General features: G+C 41.6%; 1 protein-coding gene across 6 annotated transcripts in view; it reads left to right on the top strand.

Annotated features, from left to right (window-relative positions):
* Positions 1-6794: 6794 nt before the first annotated feature.
* Positions 6795-24020, top strand: part of LOC130913818 (zinc finger protein 462-like) — a 30234-nt gene continuing 13008 nt past the window's right edge. For 2 of the 6 annotated variants that reach the window (XM_057832699.1, XM_057832697.1), the window contains exons 1-4: positions 6795-7021; positions 7321-7441; positions 7765-8045; positions 19315-23972. In XM_057832699.1, the coding sequence (XP_057688682.1) occupies positions 6811-7021; positions 7321-7441; positions 7765-8045; positions 19315-23972 (5271 nt within the window). In that variant the 5' untranslated portion in view covers positions 6795-6810. Of the gene's footprint in view, positions 7022-7320; positions 7442-7764; positions 8046-11270; positions 11340-11937; positions 11960-12333; positions 12827-12925; positions 13295-19314; positions 23973-24020 lie in introns of those variants that run through there. The other 4 variants (XM_057832702.1, XM_057832703.1, XM_057832700.1 and 1 more) reach the window with 4 other exon arrangements.

The following is a 24020-nucleotide window of genomic DNA, read 5'->3' as shown; positions in this document are numbered from 1 at the left end:
CGAGCGGCCGAACACGTCAACACGTCTACTCAGCGAGCTACAAGACTCATCAACATTCATCCGCTACAATCTCAAAATAATGAAATTCTAAGTGTATCAAATGTGATACATTAGGCTAAAAGGAGTTAAGTTTGCAGACACGACATTCTGCCCTATTGTCATCTGACTTTAACCAATTAAAATGTCTCCAAATGTTACTGCGTTTTCAGCTCATCTTGACGGCCTACAAACCGCGTTCATGTGTCGTCCTTTCCTCCTTCTGCGTCTGTCTCTGGCTGCGCAGACGCGACGGAGCATGTGCTTAGCGTGCACTCCGTGCAGTACCTTGTACCAAGCCCCTCGCACCCTTCCCTTTCTCTTCCTGTCTCCCTCTCGGAGCACGGCAACTGAGCCACTGCCAAGCCTCACGACCGACACATCACTAGTCGCCAGTTACGACTGAGTGCGGTCTGCAGACAAACCCTTCTCAGTTACCATGGCCTGTCAGTTAATGATAAACAGTATTGGGGTTAGTAAATCAAATGAAGTAATAGAATTACTTACATACAATATTTATTTTGGTATTGATATCGAATTGAACATTTTAGGATCTTGTGTCTTGACAGAAGTGGTGACTAAAACATCAAGAGAAAACATCACAGAGAAGTGGACTACAATCAGGCCATGGCAGCAATTGACAACGATAGATGGCCAATCAAATTAAAGTGGGAGGGTTGGCAGAGAAAGAACAAACTAGCGCCATTGATGCAAAAATTCCCTTCATTACACTTACTATAAAGAGCTTTGAAATATTATCTAATTTACCCCATTCAGAGGTTGGTAGTTACTTGAGTGATATTATTTTGAAGTAACGCTACTTGTACTTGAACTTTTAAAATTTTCGGCGACTATACCCACCTCTGTTTGGAGTTAGTTTGTAACTCAAAAACGTAATGTATTAAATATTACAAACTCATCTCGAAAATATTAATGCCTTACATTACTGTATTACTCTCTGAAGAAAGTAATGTTACAGACAAGTTTCCGAGGTACTTCCGCTTTACTTCCTTATGTCTGCAAGCAACATCCGTTTTAGAATTTGTCCATCCAAAACAACAGTGGAGCTGGAGTAACATTAGTCATCAAAATCCCTTAAGAAAGACAATTTGGAAATACCGCATCACTCTGCAGTCATCACGACAGCAGAGGACAACTTGTTCATAAAGGCAGATGTGGAACCAAGCTTGTGCCACCACAAAGACAGAGTGTTTTTGTAGCCATGTTGCCGTTGTGGTTTGGAAGTTATTCCTATCCCTGCATTTTCATGTGGCCGGTGCTCAAAAAATACTAAATCTGAAATCTTGCGCATGAAAGGACTTGTTGCCATTGATATTGTTATTATGATGATGATTGTAATTATGATGATCTTTAATATTATTTACTAAAACTACTGTATCTGCTGCGAGCCTGTTGCTAATCAGTACGTGTAGCATGTCACAATTAAATCAACACACAAATGCAAGTGTTACAAGATTTTTGTTCGTTTGTTTATAGGTGGAAAACGCTGTTAGGCAAGGGAAGATAAGTTGATGTGCCTCACAGCAACACTTACTGTACGTTGATTGACCTATATCGAGACTACATTGTTCTACCCGGGGGCGGCCGAGAAGCTGGGGCTGTAGGCGTTGGCTCACCTCGTGGCGGACCGTCACCTCGATCCGGAGATCAAACTACGAGCTTTTTAACTGCAGCCAACGTCAAGATACACCATTGGAGCTGGAATTACCAAGGACAACAGGAAAAAGCCTGTCTGGATGTTGCCGAGGGTTTCTGTAATGTCGGGTGAAAGTTTGAAGAAGCTCCCTTAAGCTCTGCTGTCTGATAACACATTCCTTTTATGCTCAACCTTCAGTAATATTTTTCTAATAATTTTATAAATTGTGATATATTGACCTGTTTTGCACATGCACCAGGCCCGGATCTAGGATTACCCACCAGAGTGGGCACTAAGAAATCTTGAGGGGGCACCCCCAATGCAGGCTTTTTTTAACCCTCTGTATTTCTCCGGGCTTGGGACTGGAACAAGTAGGACACTGGCTTGTGTCACGTTGAGGCTGCATTAATTTTGGGGGGTTTATTTGTTTTTTTTTTCATTCATCTATCTACTCATTCTCGCGGTCGGCGTAATGTCACGATGACGTCATCTCGCATAGCAAAGTGTCGCCATTTTGAGATGGGGGCACGCACAGGTCAACATCCGTAGACAAACGTCTGAAATTCATATATTTCAGCTGTGTTTTGCGTCTTTTTTTCATAAAAATGTCTTAAACATGACTTATTATTATCACGAGTCACTGCCGACAGACGCGAGGAGGCGATACAACTTAAAATAAGCGTGTATTGGCCTGCAAATCTGCCCATACAAAGTCGCAGCTGATAGCTGGATAAACAATCCAAAGGAATTGCCTGCAGTGGAGTTCGGAAAAATCTACAACTACCTCATAAAGTCACCCAGTAAGTTGACCTTCATCAATTACGTGGAATATGTACTGTGTGGAACTAAGAAAATTGGTAGTATATACGGAGGGATTATTTCTGCCGTAACCGGTAATTCGCCTCCAAGCATTACTGTATTTCGCCGTGAACACGTCACGGCAAAATAACCAATTCCCACCAGACCAATACTATACTGACTGACCGATCAGAGCAGATCACGGCAGAAAAAAAATAACGGTTTGCAAGTTGTCGGTTACGGTAATAATAACCACCGCCTAGTCTATTGAATCCTAGCAGCTAATTGGGGCAAGAAAAAAATCGATTAAAGTTTACTCACCAGTAATAAAATGTCGGCTGCAAATGTAATTGTGCCTGGATTTAGGTTCCCACTGGCGAGAATGGTCCACGGAACAGTCTTCTTTTACTGTTCCTCGATTGATTGCTTTCAGCCATTTGCTTGTCCTTTTTTTCTCACGAGGAAGAATGAAGAACTTCAAATGCGGCTCTTAACTCTTCCTTGTGTTACAACCCGCAACACGGCAACTTTTAGTCATTCCGACGGGAAAAAAAAGACCGCAAATAGGACAAAAGTTCAACGCGTTTGTACTACAATGAATGACAGGGCAACTGCTTGTGACTCGTGTTTTTGCCCCCATATCAATATGGCGACGCTTTGTTGTGGCTGGTGACGTCATTAATGCCCGGATGTCCGACTGCGAGAATGTGTCTGGAGGAGTGAGAGGAAGCGCGCAGATAACAAACGAGGTTCGAAAAACAGCTTGTTTTGATGATTGCTTGTTCGATGTGTGTGAGGATTTGGGGGTCGGTGACAATATTGCCGGCTGAATATAATTGACCTAATCCTCCGGTCAGAGAAGATGCAGCAACTTCAGTTGGTTTGATGAAATTAAATTACAGTTTTTTCATTCCTTTGGGCCGTTTGTATGCATTTGGACATTAATTTGAAAGTGTGTGGTTTGTGTATCAAAAAGAAATAAAGAAAAACATCAATAAACGTATTATAGTGAAATAACATGTACAATTCACAATAAAATGAATTGAATGAATTCGAGCCTAAACTGAACTAGGCGTTATCCACAAAATGACCACTAGATGTCCACATTGGACAAGCAATGAACCATCAATAATAAATGGCAATTCCCACAAACAAGAGGGCTGCTATAGCTGCAAGCTAAGCACTCGGTAGCTAAATGAATCAGAAAACTACCATCACGATGGACAGCGATCTCAAATCTGAACATTGAATGGGATTAATTTCGGATGTACCCTTAGCAATCCAATACAGTGCAACTTGTACATATATTATCACGCTCTAGGCGCTACGTTAGCAATAGAATGCTACGTTAGCAATGGGATGCTACGAGCGGAGCTAACGTGCTACGAACTACAAACAATAATAAAGAGTACTGATACAAGCACAAGCATCACATATATGATTGCAGTATACGTGGAGAACATTATAACTTACTTATCGGCCGAGGACGAACTTTTTTTCCTCAACCGCGGTCTTTTTAGAATACTCTGCGCATGTGCAACAACGCAGTTGTCCCAAAGCGAGGCAATTTGCTGTCCAGCCCTCACAGCAGGGAATTCACAACAGCGTGGTTGCGGCCAACAGTAACCGTTAATCGTGCAATTAAAAAGTAGGTGAGACCAACTCTCCGTGCATTCTCTATATCCAGCTAGCCGACATGCTAACCCGAACCGAGTGATGTTTCAAAGTCTTCGAAGCGGAAAATCACACATTACTAGCCCGGAACTTTTGACATGACGACTGGGTTGTCGATTGTCTTTGCTGATCGGCAAACCGCCCGGCGCAGAGCAATTTACAGTTCGTTCCCTGGAGGAGGGCGGCTGCAGTTGTTGTGCAGCTAATGTGCATGAGGAGAGCTTTTTACATGCCTATCAATGATCAAACGTAAGTAGTCCTTTATTTAAAATAAGTTTGTAGTGTTTACTTTGCAATCGCTGTATTCGCGGCTATTTTTAACACAAAGTTTTAATTTCTTATCGGGTGGAAAATTTGACAGAACATCGGGCACACCAAGAGTGCAAAAGCCGAGTATAGTGCTCGCCCGGCGGGGGTATGTGCAACAAGGAGCATGTCAGCCACAAAATGCAAGCCACCTCCGTATTAAAATGATCCCAGTATTTGACATAATACAAAACAAGATGTTTACTGACTTCCTCTTAAGTCCTATGGTCCCACAGTAGTAGGGCTTGTTTTGGCCAATATCCACGGTGAATGGGAACCTTTTGAAACTCCAAAAAGGCGCACCCGCCTCTCCCTCACACAGCAAGATTTTTCTGCAGCCGTTTGGCTGGCGTGATGCAAAAAATAAATGTATTAATATGCAAAATCAGCTGAATCCTTAGTTCTTCTCATACAACAGTACGGCTCTATAGTGAAGAGGACTCCCTCTACCGTACACGTCACAGCGCCTCTTTCTCAACTCGAGACTGTTGCCGGAAGTTCGAAGGTATTTCAAGATTGATATATGCAGCGATGGCGCTTGATGTGCCAAAAGATATTTGTATCAAAATTGACAGAATTTTATTCAACTTTATTTGGAAAAACAAAATACATTACATAAAAAAGAATGTTATGATAAATACTGTAGCTTCGGGAGGCTTTGACGCTTTAGATTTTACTTCTTTGAATGCATCGTTTAAAATTAAATGGATTAAATTATATTTGAAAAATCCCAACTCAATTTGGAATTTTATCACTACTCATATCTTTAAATCTGTAGGAGGTCTAGACTTTCTGTAAAGGTGTAATTACAACATTTCAAAGTTAACAGTTAAACTAGCCAAATTCCACACTCAACTTCTTATGTCATGGTCAATGATACATAAACACAATTTTTCACCACATAGATATTACATTTGGAACAACCAAGATATACAGTATCGAAATAGATCTTTGCATATTGAAAGATGGGTCAAAAATAACATATTTTAGTTAGTCAATTATTGAACGAAGATGGTCAACTTTTCACTTATCAAAAATTTTGTTTATCTTATAGTATGGTTGATACGCCTCGTGAATATTCTGTTGTGTTTGATGCAATACCAGAGGGCTCTCGAAGATTATTACAAAATTCTCCTAAAGGTAGAAATTGTAACGTGCCAATCTTTGATCCAAAGTCTCTGTTTATTGGTTATAAATGTGCACTATTAAGCTCTGAAGCCTCCAACCATCGTTTGAGAGGACTTATTCAAAAGGAGATAGTTTCCAAACCTGCAGCAATTTCTTATTGGAATCATTTATACGAAAATAATGAATGGAAACATACTTGGCTTTTGCCTAGAAAATATTTATTAAGAAATAAAGTAAAAGAAATCACACTCAAATTACTTCACAGGTGTTATCCTGTAAAGACGACAATGGTTAAATTGAAAATTAATATTGAGACATTATGTTCTTTTTGTGCAAATGCAGAGGAAACTATTTCCCATTTGTTTTGGGAATGTATTTACTCCCACATCTTTTGGGTTGACCTGAACAATTATATTAATTCCAAAGTTGTGCCATCATTGAAAATTGTTTTAGACATATTTTGTTTGGCCCATCCAACGTTGAAAAAACAGAAATGGATAAAAGATATGTTGTAAATCTTATTTTAATATTGGCAAAATTTCACATTCACTGTGTAAAATATGCTAATCAAAGACCAAATTTTCATGTCTTTGGGAAAATGTTTTCTTTATATTTGGACGATTTGAGTTACTCTTTGAATCCCAAAGCTATAAGGACCAAAAGACTTTGCAAACAGTACGGCTTGTGTTAAAAATGACCCCGACCATTTTATTTATTATTTTGTTGTTGTTGTAAATATGTTGATTGTTTGTGAATTGTTCTCCCATTATCTGTATTTGTTTTTGTGTAAATAAAGTTTGTTTAAAAAAAAAAAAAAAAATGTTGCCGGAAGTCACTCATTTTCATGGCGCGGGATTCAAAAAACTAAATAAATATAGCGATCGCTTCCACACACATCCAAGCGGTCCATATCATTCACGAGCATAAAATACCGCGTGTGTTATGAAATAAACATGCTTTTTCGTGTCACGTGCACTTTAAAGGTCATATTTCCCGGGTTGTTTAACACATCTTGACGGAACAGACATGAAACAAAAGCTGGAATTCAGAACATTTTGGACGTATTCATTTTATATCTGAAACATAAAGTGTACATCAAAAACAAAGAAATTGACACGGTTCCCGTTTGACATCATATCCGCCCCTGCGCCGCCATTTTTGTTGGCAACAAGGAGCAAACTACTGTATTACAGAATACAACAGCACTCAAGATGGTTGTATCTTGTTGGGTCCGTGGATGTGTGAACAGAGCAGATGGGACGAAGAAAATTGGATTGTACTCCATTCCAAAGGTCAGACAACATGAAGGGGATTTCACTAAATCGCTCACAGAGGAACGTCGTCGTCTCTGGTTGGCAAATATTAAGAGGAAAGATGAACCCTCGAAACATGTCAGGGTCTGCTCGGACCACTTCATTACAGGTAAAATCTAGTGGTTTTTTTTTTTGTCATATGTGAGTGTCAGAAAAGTAGTGGCGTAAGGCAAGCAAGCTAACGCCAGGGACACACGGTAGGATTGGTTGGTAAAATTCCAGACAGACGAGAGACCCCACGCGGAACGAGCAAATTCTTAGACAAAAAGTTTTGCTCCTGCCGATTCTCTTCCCGTGTGTCGCTGGTTTTTAGCCGTTATCACACAGCAACCTTCTCTTAATTATTAATGTTGGGAATAAGTGAAATACTAAGCTGATGTTATTCGTGTCCCTCTAAACGATGTTCAGGTCGCCCTGCTAACATGTACGACCGAACAAATCCTGACTGGGCGCCAACATTGAAACTCGAGGAGATGACTCCTACCGAATCTCTGAAAAAGCATGCTGAGCTTGAGAGAAAGCAAAACAGGTATATGTAATTCTCAAACCCCCAGATTATTAATTTTTTCAGTGTCTGACTGTAGCCTGGAAAGCCCATATGACTTTCTGCCAATGCTGTGCAAGTTTTTTGTCAGTAATCTTGCATGGCAACATAATGGCTCCATATATAATGGCTCCTTGGGCCCTCTAGTACTAATAATTGTCATTATCAAGGACAACAATAGACACATCACTGTCACAGTTTTCATCTAACAGTATTAATGTCACTTGTTTTTTCTCCGCTATGAAGATTTGATGTTTAACATTGGTGTCATTAACATGAACAGCCTATGTGGTTTTGTGTCTAAGCAGATTTCAGAGAACAGCAAAAAGGCAGGAAGCAAAGATGAGGAACGATGTAGCCAGTGCTCTTCTTCACCTCCAGGACAGCTGCCAGCACACCCCCGTGGACATTGTACAACCAGCGTCTCCTGAAGGTCTAGCCGATACTGATGGCGCTGAAGCATCCACCAGCTCCATCGTCCAAGTGACTCAAGTCCAAGTAGACAGTGAAGTCCAGAGACTCTTATCAGAGAACATGACATTACGGGCAGAGCTGGGATCTTTGCTGTTGACACAGGATGGCTTTAAAGGTAATGAAACATGCGCATTGGAGTGTTTGAGAGACTACTGATGACATTAATGAGGCTGAAATCTTCCGGTGCAAGACCTGGAATATAGGTTTAGAACATTAACCTCGACTGTGTCACGAATCTTCTCTGTAGTTATACATGTACTGTATGTTAGGTTACGGTTTTTAATCTATTGGCCAGAAAGGGAAGAGCTGCGGAAAACCATGCCCATGGAGTTTCGAACTCACTTTCTAAACAAAACAGCTGTGATAATTGATTGTTTTAAAATATTTATCAAAAGACCAAAAGGTTTAATGGCAAAAGCACAGACATGGAGCACCTACAAACACCACAACACGGTTAAATACTTAATAGGCATAACCCCTCAAGGCTCAATATCATTCATTTCGGATGGTTGGGGCGGGAGAGCTTCCGATAAATTCATAACAGAAAATTGTGGGATATTAAATAAACTATTACCAGGAGATCTCATTCTTGCTGACCGCAATCCAGCCACGTCTCATCTTCAATGCCCTTGCTGATGGATGGAGATTTTCACTCAAAATCTCTCGATACATGGCCCCATTCATTCTTTCCTTTACACAGATCAGTGTACAGCAATCAATGTATTACCACTAATTCCACTGTCAAGACGTCTCTTCTTTGTTGAAACAGACGAAAAGTCGATATCAGAAATCCTGGCATATGGCACCTTGTCAACAGCAGATGGTATGCACCAGTATGCCTTCTCTTGAGTGACAGTCTTCTGTGCAAGCAAGCGCTGTGTTGATTCAATATGAAATAGCACAGCACCAACATGGCTACATGTTTCACCCAGTCCAGCCTTGCAATCACAATGTGCTGCTTCAACTGTTCCATCCTTGTTGGCAATGACCCACGGATGCAAAGGAGTTGCAGTCAGCTACTGAGAATGAAGGACCTGCACAAAATGCAATGAATGTACATTAAATATTAATAACTGAATATACTTTTTGCACATTACAGTTTTCTGCAAATGAAATTACAAATGCAAATAACTGATGAAATGAGTTCATTTACATGCACACTAATTATCTGATTATTAACAGACCTCTTCAGTTATTCAAATCAAATCCTAATCAATAACATACAGCCTCCTCCAACCCCCTGGTTGGGAGGTAACAGCAAATGTAAACAAAAAATGTAAACAATAACATCAGATGTGGGCTGCCAAAAACGGTTTCGAAATTATAATATCTTGGTCACATACAGGGTGACCCAAAAAAAAATTTACACTGCCATAATACAACTTAAATGCCATGTTTTTTCAGTTTAGAATTAGAATTTAATCACAAATTATATATTATTGTAAAGAACATGTACAGTACACTCTATTTTTCAATGTGTCCTCCCTTAAGTGTCACAACAGTCTCCAGGCGCCTGCGGAACGCTTGACAGGTCTTCTTTATGTAGGATGCTGTCATCTTTTCCCAAGATCTAACAATGAACCTCTCCAAGGCTGCCACAGAAGTTTGTGGCTTCTTACAGGCACTGTCCTCCTCAGTTGCCCATATGCTATAATCCAGGGGATTGAGATCTGTGGCCTATACTACGAAGCCGGTTTTCTGGCTTAGCAGGGTAACTTCGAGAGTAACTTTATCACGTGCGACGTAAGTTCGCGGCTATGCGAGACTACGAAAGGTGGATATGTTGGAACCGAGAAGTGTTGCCATGGCAACACACGCCACACGCCAAACCTGGTCGTGTCAGAGTTAGATCTTGCTTAACATCAGGATTCCAATTAACCACGCTCTATTTAAACAGCACTCCTCCGCGGACGTGTCCTCCTGACAATGACAGCGTACTTGGACGACCCATACGACATTGGCGCGCGGATTGTGAGGGGCTCTCTCCGGAGGGCATGGGTATTTCGGGACCGCCAGAATCCGCTGGCGTACCCGGAAGATGTTCTCCATGAAAGATATAGATTTTCAGCTGAGGGAATTCTTTACCTGTGCCAACTGATCTAGGCAGACGTCACTAATGTAACCCGCCGAGTCAGGCCCTCACAACCGCGCAGATTGTGTGTGCCTGTCCGTGCGCTCTTTCGCCAGGGACAATATATGTATTCCATCGGTGATGCTGAATATCTGCGTAAGAACACTGCATGCCGTGCGATTCGGAGTGGGGTATGGAAACGCTTCAAATTGATGCATTTATAATAATCATAGAAATATGTAGACTATTTAAACATTGAGAAAACTTGCGTTTTTTTCTGTCAACTGGAGGAGATTAAATTAAATGTCAAATCCACTGATAGGACAGACGCACAAATATAAAAGATATAAATGTTTATTGAATATGCATCTTACAGTCTTGTTTAACTGTGAAAAATCGTTACAAAAGACGGGCTTTTATTTACGCAACAACGCATGGCATCCCCGCATTTCCTTCTTCTCCTGAGTCCTCACAAATATAACATAATTTTTTTTGGGGGGGGGGGGGGGGGTCGTCGGGCTCAGGCCTGCAAATCAAGTTTATTGATCGGACTCGGGTCGGGTCGGGCTGGATTTTTTAGGCCCAAACTAAAAAAAAAACATACGTATTCGTACAGTCAAGGGGACTAAACATACAATCATCCTGTTTCGTGTGGTGATGCGTGACAATTATTTCTTACTGTTAATGTACCAAATCTTATTTTATTGTCCTGACAGCAGGCTTTATTTCTTTTCATGGACATAAGTAAACTGGCATATTGACGCATTCACAAATCACACGATCTGTAAATTCGCTGTCAACAGACACGTTGCGCTCTACTCGCCGAAGCGGTGTTGGATTTCGCGGTGAGGGTGGATTTTAATTCCTCATAATTCCGCATGATCATCGCGCATTCCTCCTCCGTGAAGTAAGGTGCCCGTGCCATCGTCACAAGTAGTGTTTGACTCTGGTCACCGCCCCCTTTTATGTGAACGCGCAGTAACTTTGACTGGGTTGACACAGGTTCGACTAATCAACCTCATAATCAGCGTCGTAGTACCGATTGACCACAAACTAGACAACCAGGTTTTGTCAACTCCGGTTACCCGATGGTAAACTCGATTACTTCTGGGGAGGTTGAACTCGGTTCGTAGTATAGGCCACTGGACTCTCGGGTGGCCACATATCACCTTGTCAATCAACTTTTTGGTCCGCACAGATCGGGTTTTCCAGACCCAGGTTTTCGTGAGGCTGTTCCAGTATCTTTCAGCTTCTTTTTAACTTTGTAGGCTGCACATCTGGATATTCTCAGATTTGCTGCAATCTCAGTAGGTGTCAGACCGGCATGCAGCAATTCAGGTACAGCTAAAGTTTTCTTCATTTTCAGCAGAAGCACAGGAATTGTAGAGACGAGAGATTACCAGCTGCATTGAGTGACCTTAATGAATCACTTAAGCATGACAACCTATTTAGATATGTTTCAATGGCTTTTAAACAAGCAGTCAACTGAGTGTAAACTTTTTTTTGGGTCACCCTGTATGGTGGTCAGTAGTGAAAGTATTTGAAAGAAACGTCATGATTTATGTCTGTTATGTAAATTTTTATGTTATGATTTAATGACATATTGAAGGCTCTAACTTGTCCATATTGAATATTCCAATTTAAATGTTTTTTTTTTTTAATATTTATGCAGATGACGGTTAATTTTGCTCTTAGCACAATATTGCTTTTATTGCCCATAGAGGGCATCAACAATAAATAAACAAAAACTGTATGTATGGATAGGTCTGATGCCACTGAACATTTTGAGTGGTCGCAAGCAAAATAATATTCAGAAATGACTTTGATATTACACTTCAAAGCAACGTCCCAAAATGGGACGTTTTTTCCTATGTGTCGCAAAAACAAATCAGCACACGAGGGTTAAGAGGAGGACGCCTTGAGCCTAAACGCGTTTGTGTTTAGGTCATGTGCATCAGGTAAATTAAAAGCCATAGAGGGAGGACGGTTTGAGCCTAAACGTTGTGCTCAGTAAGTGCGGTTTTTGTCTCTCTTACGAGACGTAATGTGATGATGGCGCCGCAAGTACAAGCGTCTAACTTAGTACATCTCGAACCCATCCACTGCACAGTTGGTTAATGGCTTCCATTGACTTGTAGGCCTTTAACTGCTCAAATGTATATGCACTTTTCGCATTGATTAGGTAATTTACGATATCAAAATATGTGACGGCCGGCAAGAATGTCGGGTCTTTGGTAAAGTCCTCTTTTTGAAGGGTATATGGATCCTTCCCTGCAATCAATCCTATCTTAGCGTCATACCGATGGCGTTCATTTGCTCCTAAACTATCTCTATAAGACGTTGCCATTCCTGAAGTAAGTCATTTATAAGTCTTAAAGTTTCGTTGCAGTCGTTAATGCCCGTAGTAGCGATCGTTCTTCCAACAAACATGGCGGACCGGAAGTGGCAAATTTTATCATGGGAACGGTGTATTAAGTGTTTTAAAATTTACTTCAAAAACAATTACGACAGACGTTTTATAAGCTATTAACCCCCTTTTCACATTAAAATATGACCGCGATTGTGATGAGTTCTCCAAGTTTTGTGACAACCCAACTTTGTCCGGTTGTCCTTCAGTTTAAAATGAACCACGGCACGGCTGCAAAATAAAATATTGTGACCACACGCGAGCGTGTCCTCTTATTGCGAAGGAGCCATGACCAAACCGGAAGCTATCTAGCGGCACGCTGGCTCGCGCGAAAAATGGCGGAAATGTGTGCTGTTTTAGCAATGGCTTCTATTCGAGGCGTTGCTATGTAAAGCCTCGAAACATAAACCATTTCTAGGTGAGTAATTGGGGTTAATTGACTGAGAATCTAGGGACATTGCATATACGGCCTCCCTTTTAAACGCACACAGAGCTCTTCGGTTGGAAATTGCACTTGCCCACTTCGTAAGCTTTTTTGCTATTGTTGTAGGTAAACAGTGGCTCTGGATTGTCTATTGGAGTTACACCAGATGAGTATTTTGGTATATTGACTCTGTTTTAGCGTTTGGACTACTACGTGCTTGCATGGTTCCAGCCCTTATCCTAAACGTGCACGCAAGCACGCCTGCATAGTCTTCTATTCCACACATGCATTGTTATGATGCGTTCAATTGGCTTCCACCAGGTTGTTGTTGCTGCTCGGACATTACTTAAGAGGTTTGGATGAACTCACAATAGAAAGGGACTGCCACACGTCTCCCTTAACCCTACATTGGATGTCTAGTCAAAAGTTATCATCAGCTTAACTCACACGCTGCCAGCCCAGGTCAGTATGTGGTAAAAGAACGACATTGATATTGAAAACACCTATTGACAGCATTGATATTGTAAACCCCTATTGACAGCAATCACGTCCAATCTATTTCAACTGGGAGGGGCTGAATGCAATAGAATGATGGCTTCTAGCCCGCCTGAGTTCTAATGAATTGGACGTCTATTGCTGTCAATGGCAGCCAAAGAGTTATGCTATGTGAGATCACGAGATTTCTCGAATCCTTGAGAGGGAGAGTGACACACTTTGATCTTGACACGGGATGGTCACATGGTTCACGTACGCCTGAACAGTACCAAATTGACCGTCATGTTATGTTCTTTAGTGGGACTGATGGCGGCGATTTCAACATATGGTAAACATGGATGTAATCACATATCCAACAACTTGTGTGATTATTGCCTTATGACATATTTGTAAATGTCAATTTTACATTTGGAGTGGTAAGGACAACTAAAAACTTGATACGGAGATGGGAACCTTCTATGAGCTGTTAGCATTAGTATATAAGATGATTTAGGATTTAAGGTTATCTTTCACAACTGGGTTATAGCATTTTCAGAAAATGTCTAGATTCCCTTGATTCACTTACCCATGGTCTGGGAGTGATTAAAAAAAACAGTTGCAACAGCCCACTTCTTCTAATGAAGCAGGAGTTTTCTGACCATAAACATTTCAAATATATATAAGGGACCAAAAACAAAATTCTTTTCCGAAAATGAATATCGTAGACATTTGGCTTAAAGGCCTATAAATACTAGAGGTGGGAATCTTTGGCCACCCAACGCAACGATTCGATTATGATTACGATTCAGAGGCTCCGATTCGATTATAAATCGATTATTGATGCACCACAACCCCCCACCTCGCTTTTAATTTTTTGTACACTCGTTCCAAAATTGTTAAAAAATCCTCTCAGGCTAAACAAACTACTATTCAGTATCAAGTTAACCATTAAAAACAGTAAACAAAATACTCAAGTCCCCATTCTGTATCAGCAGCTTTAAACTACATTCAATGAATTTAATGTTGTGAATCAACCGTTAAAGTTGTTAAAATTGCTCCCGTTATTCCATAATTTCCCTTCTGTCTACATTCGACGTGAAAGTTTTAAAACTGTTTCATCTTTTAAAGATGGATTCAAGTCAAGATTTTGCCTTTTTTTTTTTTTTTTTTTTTTTTTTTTAAAGATAAAAAGTTATTAGGTTCGCTACAACAGAGCCTTCTAGAGAAGTCTACTGCTTAAAGATGACGCCTGTTTACTAGCGCGGGAAAGTCTGTCTTTTCGCATCTAGTTCTTGGTATATGATCTAACATGGCCGTTGTCTGTCATTTCACATCTAGTTCTAGATATATGTGATATCTACCATAGCCGTATGTTTGTAGCAACTAGCAACTGGGCGCTGTTTGTAGCGTCTGACGGCCGCAGTCAAGTATTATTGTTGTTTTTTTTTAATTTTTTTTTTTTTAAATTAAAAAAAAAAAATTATCTAGCGGCATGAGTTGAACATGATATTTACTCTCTGTCCGTTCCTCATTGCGTCCTGAAGACCGCGCTGACTGTGTTTTATTTCCGCTTTACCTGGTATGAGTCAATAATCGGAATTTGGATGTTTGTGAATCGTTCTCGAATCTTCTACAGCCGAATCGCAAATAAAAAATACGTCACATGCCTCTATTTGCTAAGCTAAATTAGATATTGATGTACATTTGCGTGAAACTAGTTCACAACAACAACAAAATTATTAGATGATCGTCCTGCCGGTATTGTCAGATTTTACGTCCTTATCAGATGTTGGTCCTGAAGCTTTTGTGGCAGTGAATAAGCACTGTTTTAGATTCAGTTAATATCATCCAAACGTGCTAAATAAACAAGTTACATCATGAACATATACAGCGACATACGATTGCTTCGACACAGGATTTTTTCGACATCCAACGTAAAATTTGACTCTCCATTTGTTTCTACATCCGACGACATGCTCGAAATACGACTACATGACAGCACCGCAAACGAACGCACGGCGGATTTTCTTGTGTGACAGTGTTGTTAATTTTACTTTAAAAAAGTAATTAATTACAGTTACAAATTACTTCTCCCAAAAAGTAATTGCGTTAGTAACTCAGTTACCTGAATTTAAGAGTGATTAGTTACTTGGCAAAGTAACTAGTGGTAATTTACATGTTTTATTTTTTTTTTTCTCCAAAAAAAGGAAAAGAAAAAAAGGTCACTCAATGTGAAGTTTAAAGGGTTTTTGGGACAATTGGCCCTAGCCCAATTCTATACCCTCCACATAACTAGACACAAGGGCATTGCGATAACGACATAGTAACCTTTGCTATGTGTGGATGTCATTTAAAGTTGTGAATCAACTGTCAAAGTTGTTAAAATTGCTCCCGCTATTGCATTAGTTCCCTTCTGTCTACTTTTAACATGTGTAAGTTTTAAAACTGTTTCATAATTTAAAGATTTAAGTCAAGATTTTGCCGATTTAGGACCATTTTAGATTAAAACAAAAAACACAAGCAGGTTCGCTTGGAAGGATCTCTTCAACAGAGCCTTCCTGAGAGGTCTACTGCTTTAAGATGGCCGCTGTTTACTAACGCATGTAGTCCTTAAAACATGTTGCCAATGCAGCCGTGTCTATTATTTGCATCCAGTTCTATAATATGTGATATCTACCGTATCATGTGGGCGTAGTTTGGAGGCTACAGTCAGGTATTATTGGAGCCACCTAGCATCGTGTTTGCAACGGCGTCTTCCCCACTCCTGGTGTGCTCTCTCGTTTCCGTGAGTCCGTCTCTCTGACAAGCAGTGGTAAAACCAAGGTGAGAGACGAAGTGCCGCAAAAGCGAAACAAAGGCGAAAACAAATTCACCGATGCATTCATACACCTGCACAAGGTAGAGGATTCCAAAAACAAGGGTGGCAGACGAACAAAAAAACAAGGCAAGGATACAACTAGCAACATAAGGAATGAAAATACAAATGATCAAATGGCAGCAAGTCACTATCTTGGCAACCCGCTAGAATCGGTTTAAACACACTGCTGATGAGCTGGAATTGGATGCAGGTACGATGTCGAGAACTCATCCCACAGCTCTGTAACAAAACAATCTGAGCAGCAGCACAATGTGACAAAATCATGCAAGTCGTCATACTAGCTTTTAGAGCTGTCCCGACTAGTCGACATAGTCGACGTCATCGATGACGTAAATCCGTCGACGAGCACAACATCCCGTCGACGGATAATGAAGGGTTAAAAAAATATATGCGTGGAAAGTTAGAATGTCGGATGCGCTGTTTGCAAGCGGGGAAAGCGGCACAAAGCCAAAAAAAAGCGCACCAGAGTATCCAAAACATTGACTTATTTCAAAGAAACAAAGGAGAGTACACTCTTCTGTCCTGTCTCTTCAGTGCCAAGCTTGGCTGCACGTCGGCCGTGAATAAACACCTCAAGCGCCCTCACGCAGTTTGTAATTTTTAATATATTTTTTTTCATTTTTTGTACACCAGAGGGTGCTGTCGCCTTACTAAATAATGTTTCATTGACAATGGGCCTATAAGTGCTATTAGTATTGTTCTTAATGCTAATTGAAAGGTTTATTTCATGTTATGGTTTATTTTATGGTATAGAAAATTATATAAGGTTAAAAGGTCAAATATATACAGTATATACAGTGATTGCACTCAAGGGAGAGATTGTCAATGATAAGGTAATAAGGTAAAGGCAATTCATATAGGCAATTCATTGATATATAAATAAGGTTTAAAAGGAAAAAGGTGAAAAGTTTTTGGTAATTTCTAATTGTGTTGCTTTATTTGTGTGCACCGTAGCTCTTACGGTGTGTTTACATCAAGGATGGAATAAAAGTTGTAAACCATCAGTTTAAGAGACCATCTTTTTAATCGGGATGCTACACTAGTTAATTCTATCAGCATTTGAACTCATTGTTTATTTGTGATTTATTATTGTTATTTACGTGTTTATTTGTACTTTAATAAATGATTTGAGTGTTCCAATGTTTTTTGTGAATTGATGAGCGTCAACAAAAATTTCATTGGTAAATTAGTAAAAAAAAAATAAAATAAAATTTAATTATTAGATTAGTCGACTAATCGTAAAAATAGTCGGCTGACTAATCGGGAGAAAATTAGTCGTTTGGGACAGCCCTACTAGCTTTGCTAGTATCTAGCACAGCTACACAGCTCATCATCCCCAGCGTGCATTGCGCACGTAAAACGTGGCGCTCTCCATAGGTCAAAACATGTATTAAATATTATAGATTTCTAAATCTATGGCAATATTTTGTGTGATTTTAATCACATATTTTAGTACAAGAGAACAATTGTGGCTTTTTAAGGCCTACAAGTCTTTATACTCGTGGATCCCTTTAAAAACAAACAAACAAAAAACTTAAAAGCCCGATCTTTTTCACCAGATTGTGATCATCGAAAAATGACGTGCTCGTGCCCAATTTCCGATCACGTGATCGTATTGGGGACATCTGTCATCGTTTTACCCCTAAATTATTTTATTGGTTGTAGTCCTTAACTCATTCACTGGCATTAACAGCGACAGATGTTAAATTTGTTTCAGTAGACATTGAGTGATCGTGTTACACTGCCATTGACGGCTTAGATGTCCAATCCAATTTGACTGGGAGGCTGTCAGGGATCAAACGATTGATTGTATATACTTACAGTACACAATATTCAAAGTATTATACATTTGCATTTTTATGTCAAGTCTTCATTGTTATTCAATGTTCAATGATTGTGCTTCACTTGGCTAGAAAACTGCCTAAAGCTAATACTGACTCATTTTCAAAGGTAATTTTATAAACTTGGTGTCAACGTATGTCCCATTATGGGCATTTTAGTGATACAATGGTACCTTAATTCATTGCAGAGTGACTTTACAATGAACTTGTTCCTAGTGCAACTAAAACACATTCAATTTCATAAAATGGGTAAAACCAGATTGAAATAAGAGCCAAACACGTTTGAATCATTCATTATACTGTACCTAACTGTTTGTACCTTTAATGAGATAGGCAACAACAACAACACAGTCCCGCCTGTGCACTTCATCACACTGCAACACTAAATGGAAACACCATCAACAATACAGGAGAGCAGAATCGTGCTACTCAGCATTATGAGAAAGATTCTGACCAATAGGGCAGCAGGAATTTATGGTGCGACTTTAAAATGTTCTGCGAGTGGGAATGGCATATCTTTTATACAACGTATTATCTTTCGTATGCTAAATAATTTTTCGTAATATGAAGTGAAAAAGATTTCGAAAAGCTTTTCGTGAAATTGATATTTTGTGTACCCAAGCTTTTGTATCTAAAGGTACCGTTGTATTAGCCACTTCACACTAAAGTAATAAACAGAAAAAAACTGAATGACAATGACCCACTCTAAGAATAATATAGGCTGAAGGAGGTCCTTTATATCAGTAATCCCCAACTACCGGGCCGTGGACTGGTACCGCTCCGTGGCGCATTTTTTACCGGGCCACAGAGAAATTTGTAAATGATTTGCCAATGACCACAATCTGGCCTGTGCCTCTTGACACATCAGTATGTCTGTCTACTCTATTGACTAATCGGAGTAGATATTTGTGTACGTCACCATCTAGTGGTTGGCCACCATTAGTGGGGTGATTGCACACCAATAGCAGCTCAACGTCAGTCAATGTAAACAGTAACCTAAGCTGCTGTTGACTGTGTGCTGTGGGCGCCGACGTATCTGGACAGCTTTTTTCAGGGAAAAAGCCACCTGCTTAGCCAGAAGAGGCGCTTACAACTAAGTCCATTCTGCATAATGTATGGCTAAAAGATAGTAAACGTAAAGTGTAGTTTTCAGCCACATTACAGTCCACATTACACCGGTTCGTGATGCAAAAAAGGTTGGGGACCACTGCTTTATATGATAGGCCATGTAACACAGTAAAATAATTCAATGCTAACATCTGTATTGTTTGTCTTCAAATTACATCTAGGTTGCACCACTGCAATGACCTCCTACAACGGGGTGCAAAAAGAAGACGCTGATGACGCCATGCATAACCAATCTGCCCATCAAGGGCAACCCAGCCAGTCACTCCAGTGTGGCCACTGTCCGCTCCATTTCAAGTCCGAGGTCTTTCTGTTGGAACACCTCGGTCACGATCATGGCTCTGATCCTGATTTAAATAACCACGCCGGGAAAGACTCTTGTCAAAGCACCCCAGCAATCCCGCTTGCAGATCATCAAACCGACCTTTTGGAGGTTTTAAACCACCTTGAAGATGGCAAGAACTTGGAAGATTTAACTAAAAAGCCAGAGCGAGATGTCATTACCATGTCTGCCAACCACTGTGATGAAGAAAAGGAGAAAGATAATATGATGGAGGTGGAGTTATTTTCTACCGCAAGAGAGACTCTTGACACATCCAAGGATCTGAAGACGTACAAGAAGCCGCAACAGGCCTTCGTCAGCAAGTGCTCCACTGTAACCGACAGTCAAAGAGAGAATGCGTCAGACGACAAATCGGACCACAAGTCTGATGACGATTCCGACAAACTTGCCCATTACCAGTCCACCATTGACATCTGTAGCAACCGGAATTTCTTTAATTTAAAGGAGGACCACCTCTACCATGCTGCTCTGGCACGACCCATCTTTCCAGCATCTGCCTTGGAGGGTAAAAGAACCTCCAATGCGGAAAAGATGACATTAGAATCAACGGATAAGAAAGATCTTTCCTTTGAAGTAAGCGAAGACGATGAAGACAAGCGGGTGGGCTCCTTGACCTTCACGTGCAAGCACTGCAACTACCAAGACGACAGCCTCAAACACATGTCTGCTCATTACTATAAGACCCACCCATACATACGCCACAACTCTGCCTACATCCAGGACACCAATGATCAGAGCGCCACCTTCCGGTGTCTCGTGTGTCCTGTCGAGTTCCCGAACGAAGACGAACTCAGGAAGCACCACGGCGACAAGCATTCAGGCTTTCCCGATATTTTCACCCTTGGGCGACACCAAAACAACCTGGCATTTAAATGTTTCACCTGTGCATTTACCACCAATGCTTTGAACATGCTCAAAGAGCACTACAAAGACATGCATCCTGCAGAAAAGCTGCTAAATGGGCTGTGGTTCCTCAAGTACGTTTTGACGCCATGCCAAGAAGATGCGTCACCAGTTAAGAGCCTCGGTTTGGACAAAACTGAACCAAATGTAACTCTGTACCAATGCAACAGCTGCTCGTTTCACCATAAGTCTGTCATAGTCTTGCAAGTTCATTACCAAAAAAATCATCCAGAAGAAGCAGTCACCATTGACAAGATAAAACGACAGGCTGGTGTTTTGCTGAAAAAGACCCCAGAACGTCCAAGCTCTGAGGTGCAGACAAAAACCCCAGACAACATTCCAATCTTAAAAATTAAGTCGGAATCGCCTACACCCGAGAAAGCAAAAGAAGGCTTCCAAGTTCAGACGAAAAACCAGGAGCAAGTTAAGATCAGTGAAGCAAAATCAGAATCTCCTATACGTGAGAGAGTCAGAGAGAGCCCAGAAGCTCAAACAAAAACCAAGGACAAAGTTAAGATCCCAAAAGCAAAATCCGAATTGTCTGTACCACAGAAAGTCATAAAAAGTACCGAAGTTGATACGAAAATCAAGGAAAAAGTTAAGATCTCAGAAACTACGTCAAAGCCTCGTAAGCTAAAGAATGAGTCACCAGAGGAACTAAACAAGGGATTTGATTCAATCCTTGAATACATGCATAAAGCCGAGGAGCATGTCCAGAATCCAGTGGAAAGAATGACCTCATCAATTTTGAATACAATTCCAGATGAAGAACTAAAGCCACAACACAAATCGAAAACTTCAAATATTTATGCGAGACCTGAGAATTTGTACTTCTGTTTTAAGTGCAATTATGGGAACCCCACCATCAAAGGAATGATGGTCCACCAGTTTAGAACTCACAATAAACTCCGCACCACCAGCGAACAAATCGTGGAGTACACGACTGCGATTCACAATAAGTTGCAAAATGCAACGGCTCACACTGAGAATGAATCTTTTTGTCCCTTGTTACCACTTCCCATCTTAAATGAGGGTGATGAGCACACTTTCTTTTGCCACTTCTGCCACTACCGGCGGAGCACAGTCTCCAAGGTGGTCCAGCACTACATCATGAGACACAGTGATGCCGTTGCCACGCCCAAAGAGATCCAAGCGTACACATTTAGGACGTTGGAGTTGTTGCAGAAGAAGGATGTTTGTCAGACAGTTCAACATAAGAAGACAAAAAACAAACAACATGCCCCTGAGAAGTTCCAGAGCCTCCAGTGCAAGAGATGCCTTTACAAAACCCACAACCCAAACCTTTTCCGGATACACATACGCAAATGCCACCAAGGAAATAACTCCAGTTCGGGGATTTTAAAGGTGTCCCTGAAGCAAGGTAAGGCACAGTCTGGCTACCAGTGTGATTTGTGTTCATTCTCCCACAAAAAGTCCACCACCCTGTACAAACACTATCTCCAGGAGCACCCCGAGAGCAGATCCAGCCTGGATTTTATCACCGCTCGCTTAAATGAAGGCCACAAAAACTCTCTTAAAAAGAAAAGGCAAGACCTAACCGATGGGAATGAAAGTGACACCAGCGGGCAAAGTGACACCAAGATCTATTCATGCCGGGCGTGTTCTTTCAAAGGGAGCTCAGTGTCGGGCATTACGGACCACTACCGCGCTGTACACCCCTGGTGTGTGAAGGAAGATGGCTCGGTGCCTGGTGTGGGCAGCCGGAAGAAGCAGAGCACGAGCAAGAGTGACAACTGTTTCGACGACTACCAGATCCCACTCGAATCACCTAGAATGTCCCCTGAACGCACCAAATCAGCCCCGACCCGGGAGAAAGGCAACGCCGCTTCCAAAAAATCAAGACACTGTGTTGACATGGGAGAAGAAACCCCTGTGCATGTCTTCAAGTGTCCATACTGCACTTACGTGAACACCAAGCATCAGGGGGTCCTCACGCACTGCCAGATGAGGCACTCTACTCTCCAGTCTCAAGCCGACAGCCTTTATGTGGATCGGGCGCACTTGCACGACTGGGAAATGAAGCAGAGGGGCCAGGAAGGTGACGGGCCCTCACACTTTCGGGGTTATATGTGTGAATTCTGCCCGCAGACCCACCAGACGAGAGAGAAGCTAAGAAAACACAGTGAGAAGGCCCACGGCGAGACTGCGCCCGACGCCACGGCCGTGACTTATGCCAAGAAAATGCACATTAAGATTTCCAAAAGTGTCCCATACAAAATCAAAATGACACTCTTCAGGTGTCAACAGTGCACATACAGCTGCAGCAACAAAATAGAGTTCGGTCGTCACATGCGCTTGAAACACATGAGCGCTGCTTTTCAGGATTGTCGCTACAGTTGCGTCTTGTGTTCCAATTCTTACTACAAGAAGAAACGCCTTGGGGTCCATTACAAGGATAAGCACGGACAAAACGCCTACCTGAAACACTTTGTACCACTCTACGAGCAGGTCCCTGATACTCCACCGGAACCTGAAGACAAGTCTGCAACCAAAAGACTAGTCTACAAATGTCCCCTTTGCCCCTATGTGAACTCGCGCAAGCATGGCATGGCCACACACTGCCAAATGATGCATCCCGACCTTACTGTCCGGATGGAAGAGTTCGATCGGGAGGAGCTTGTCTTCAGGTGCAATTACCAGGCGGGTACCAACAATAAGCGGGGCTACCAGTGCCACGTGTGCTTGGGGATTTATGTGTCTCTTAAGAAACTTGCTATTCACCGTGCCAATAGACACGGCGGGTCTTCTAAACAAAAAAAGGAAACGCCCGCCTCCGAAGAACTAAATGCTGAGAGAACGCCGTCGGAGGCTGCTTCTGTGATTAATGCAAAACCCGAAGGCAAACTGTCTAAAAAGACAGGGGTCACACGCTACTGTTTGTTCAAGTGTGTGCTGTGTTCTTATTCGTCGGTCGTCCGGAACCGTCTGGCTGTACATTACACCAAACGGCACGGAAAGACAGCCTTCCTCAAACATTTTGCCCCGCTGTACCCTCCCAAAATCAAAAAGAAGGTGCCGTTGCCACAAGCACTCATCTCTGAACAGCAGGAAAACACTCCGGCGGGTGAACAGGAAATAATCTACCGATGCCAATTGTGCGAGTACAAAACTTGGGCACGCCGCTACCTGACATATCACTACAATAAAACCCACCAACTGGACGCAGGCACCAGAGATAAGCTGCTGATTGCATACAATAAACGCAAAAGAACCCCTTCTCAGAATATCCCTTCAGAGTCTGAGCAAACCCTGCAAGGCACGGGGCAGACGGCCCCGATTGGATGCAAGAAATGCCCGGACCTTACGTTCGACTCCCTGCAGCTGCTGCTTGCCCACTACTGTGCCGTCCACCGCTCCAATCAGCGCTTGGACTTCACCGTGATCCACCCAGCAGGACGCACCACAGGCCAGTACCGCTGTACACGCTGCTGCAAATTACTGAACGGGATCAGCAAGTTGTGGCGCCACCTAGATCGGCATCGGGAGAAGAGTTTGACTAAGATTGCAGCCAAAATTAAGAAGGCTATGCTGCCCAGGTTAAAGACGTGGAAGTCGGTAGGTTAACGATTTTTTTTGGACATGATTTAAAGTAAATCCCAATGA

This window comes from Corythoichthys intestinalis, chromosome 3 (assembly GCF_030265065.1).
Source record: "Corythoichthys intestinalis isolate RoL2023-P3 chromosome 3, ASM3026506v1, whole genome shotgun sequence".
In the NCBI taxonomy this organism is placed as follows: domain Eukaryota; kingdom Metazoa; phylum Chordata; class Actinopteri; order Syngnathiformes; family Syngnathidae; genus Corythoichthys; species Corythoichthys intestinalis.
This window is presented reverse-complemented; position numbering and strand designations above follow the sequence as displayed.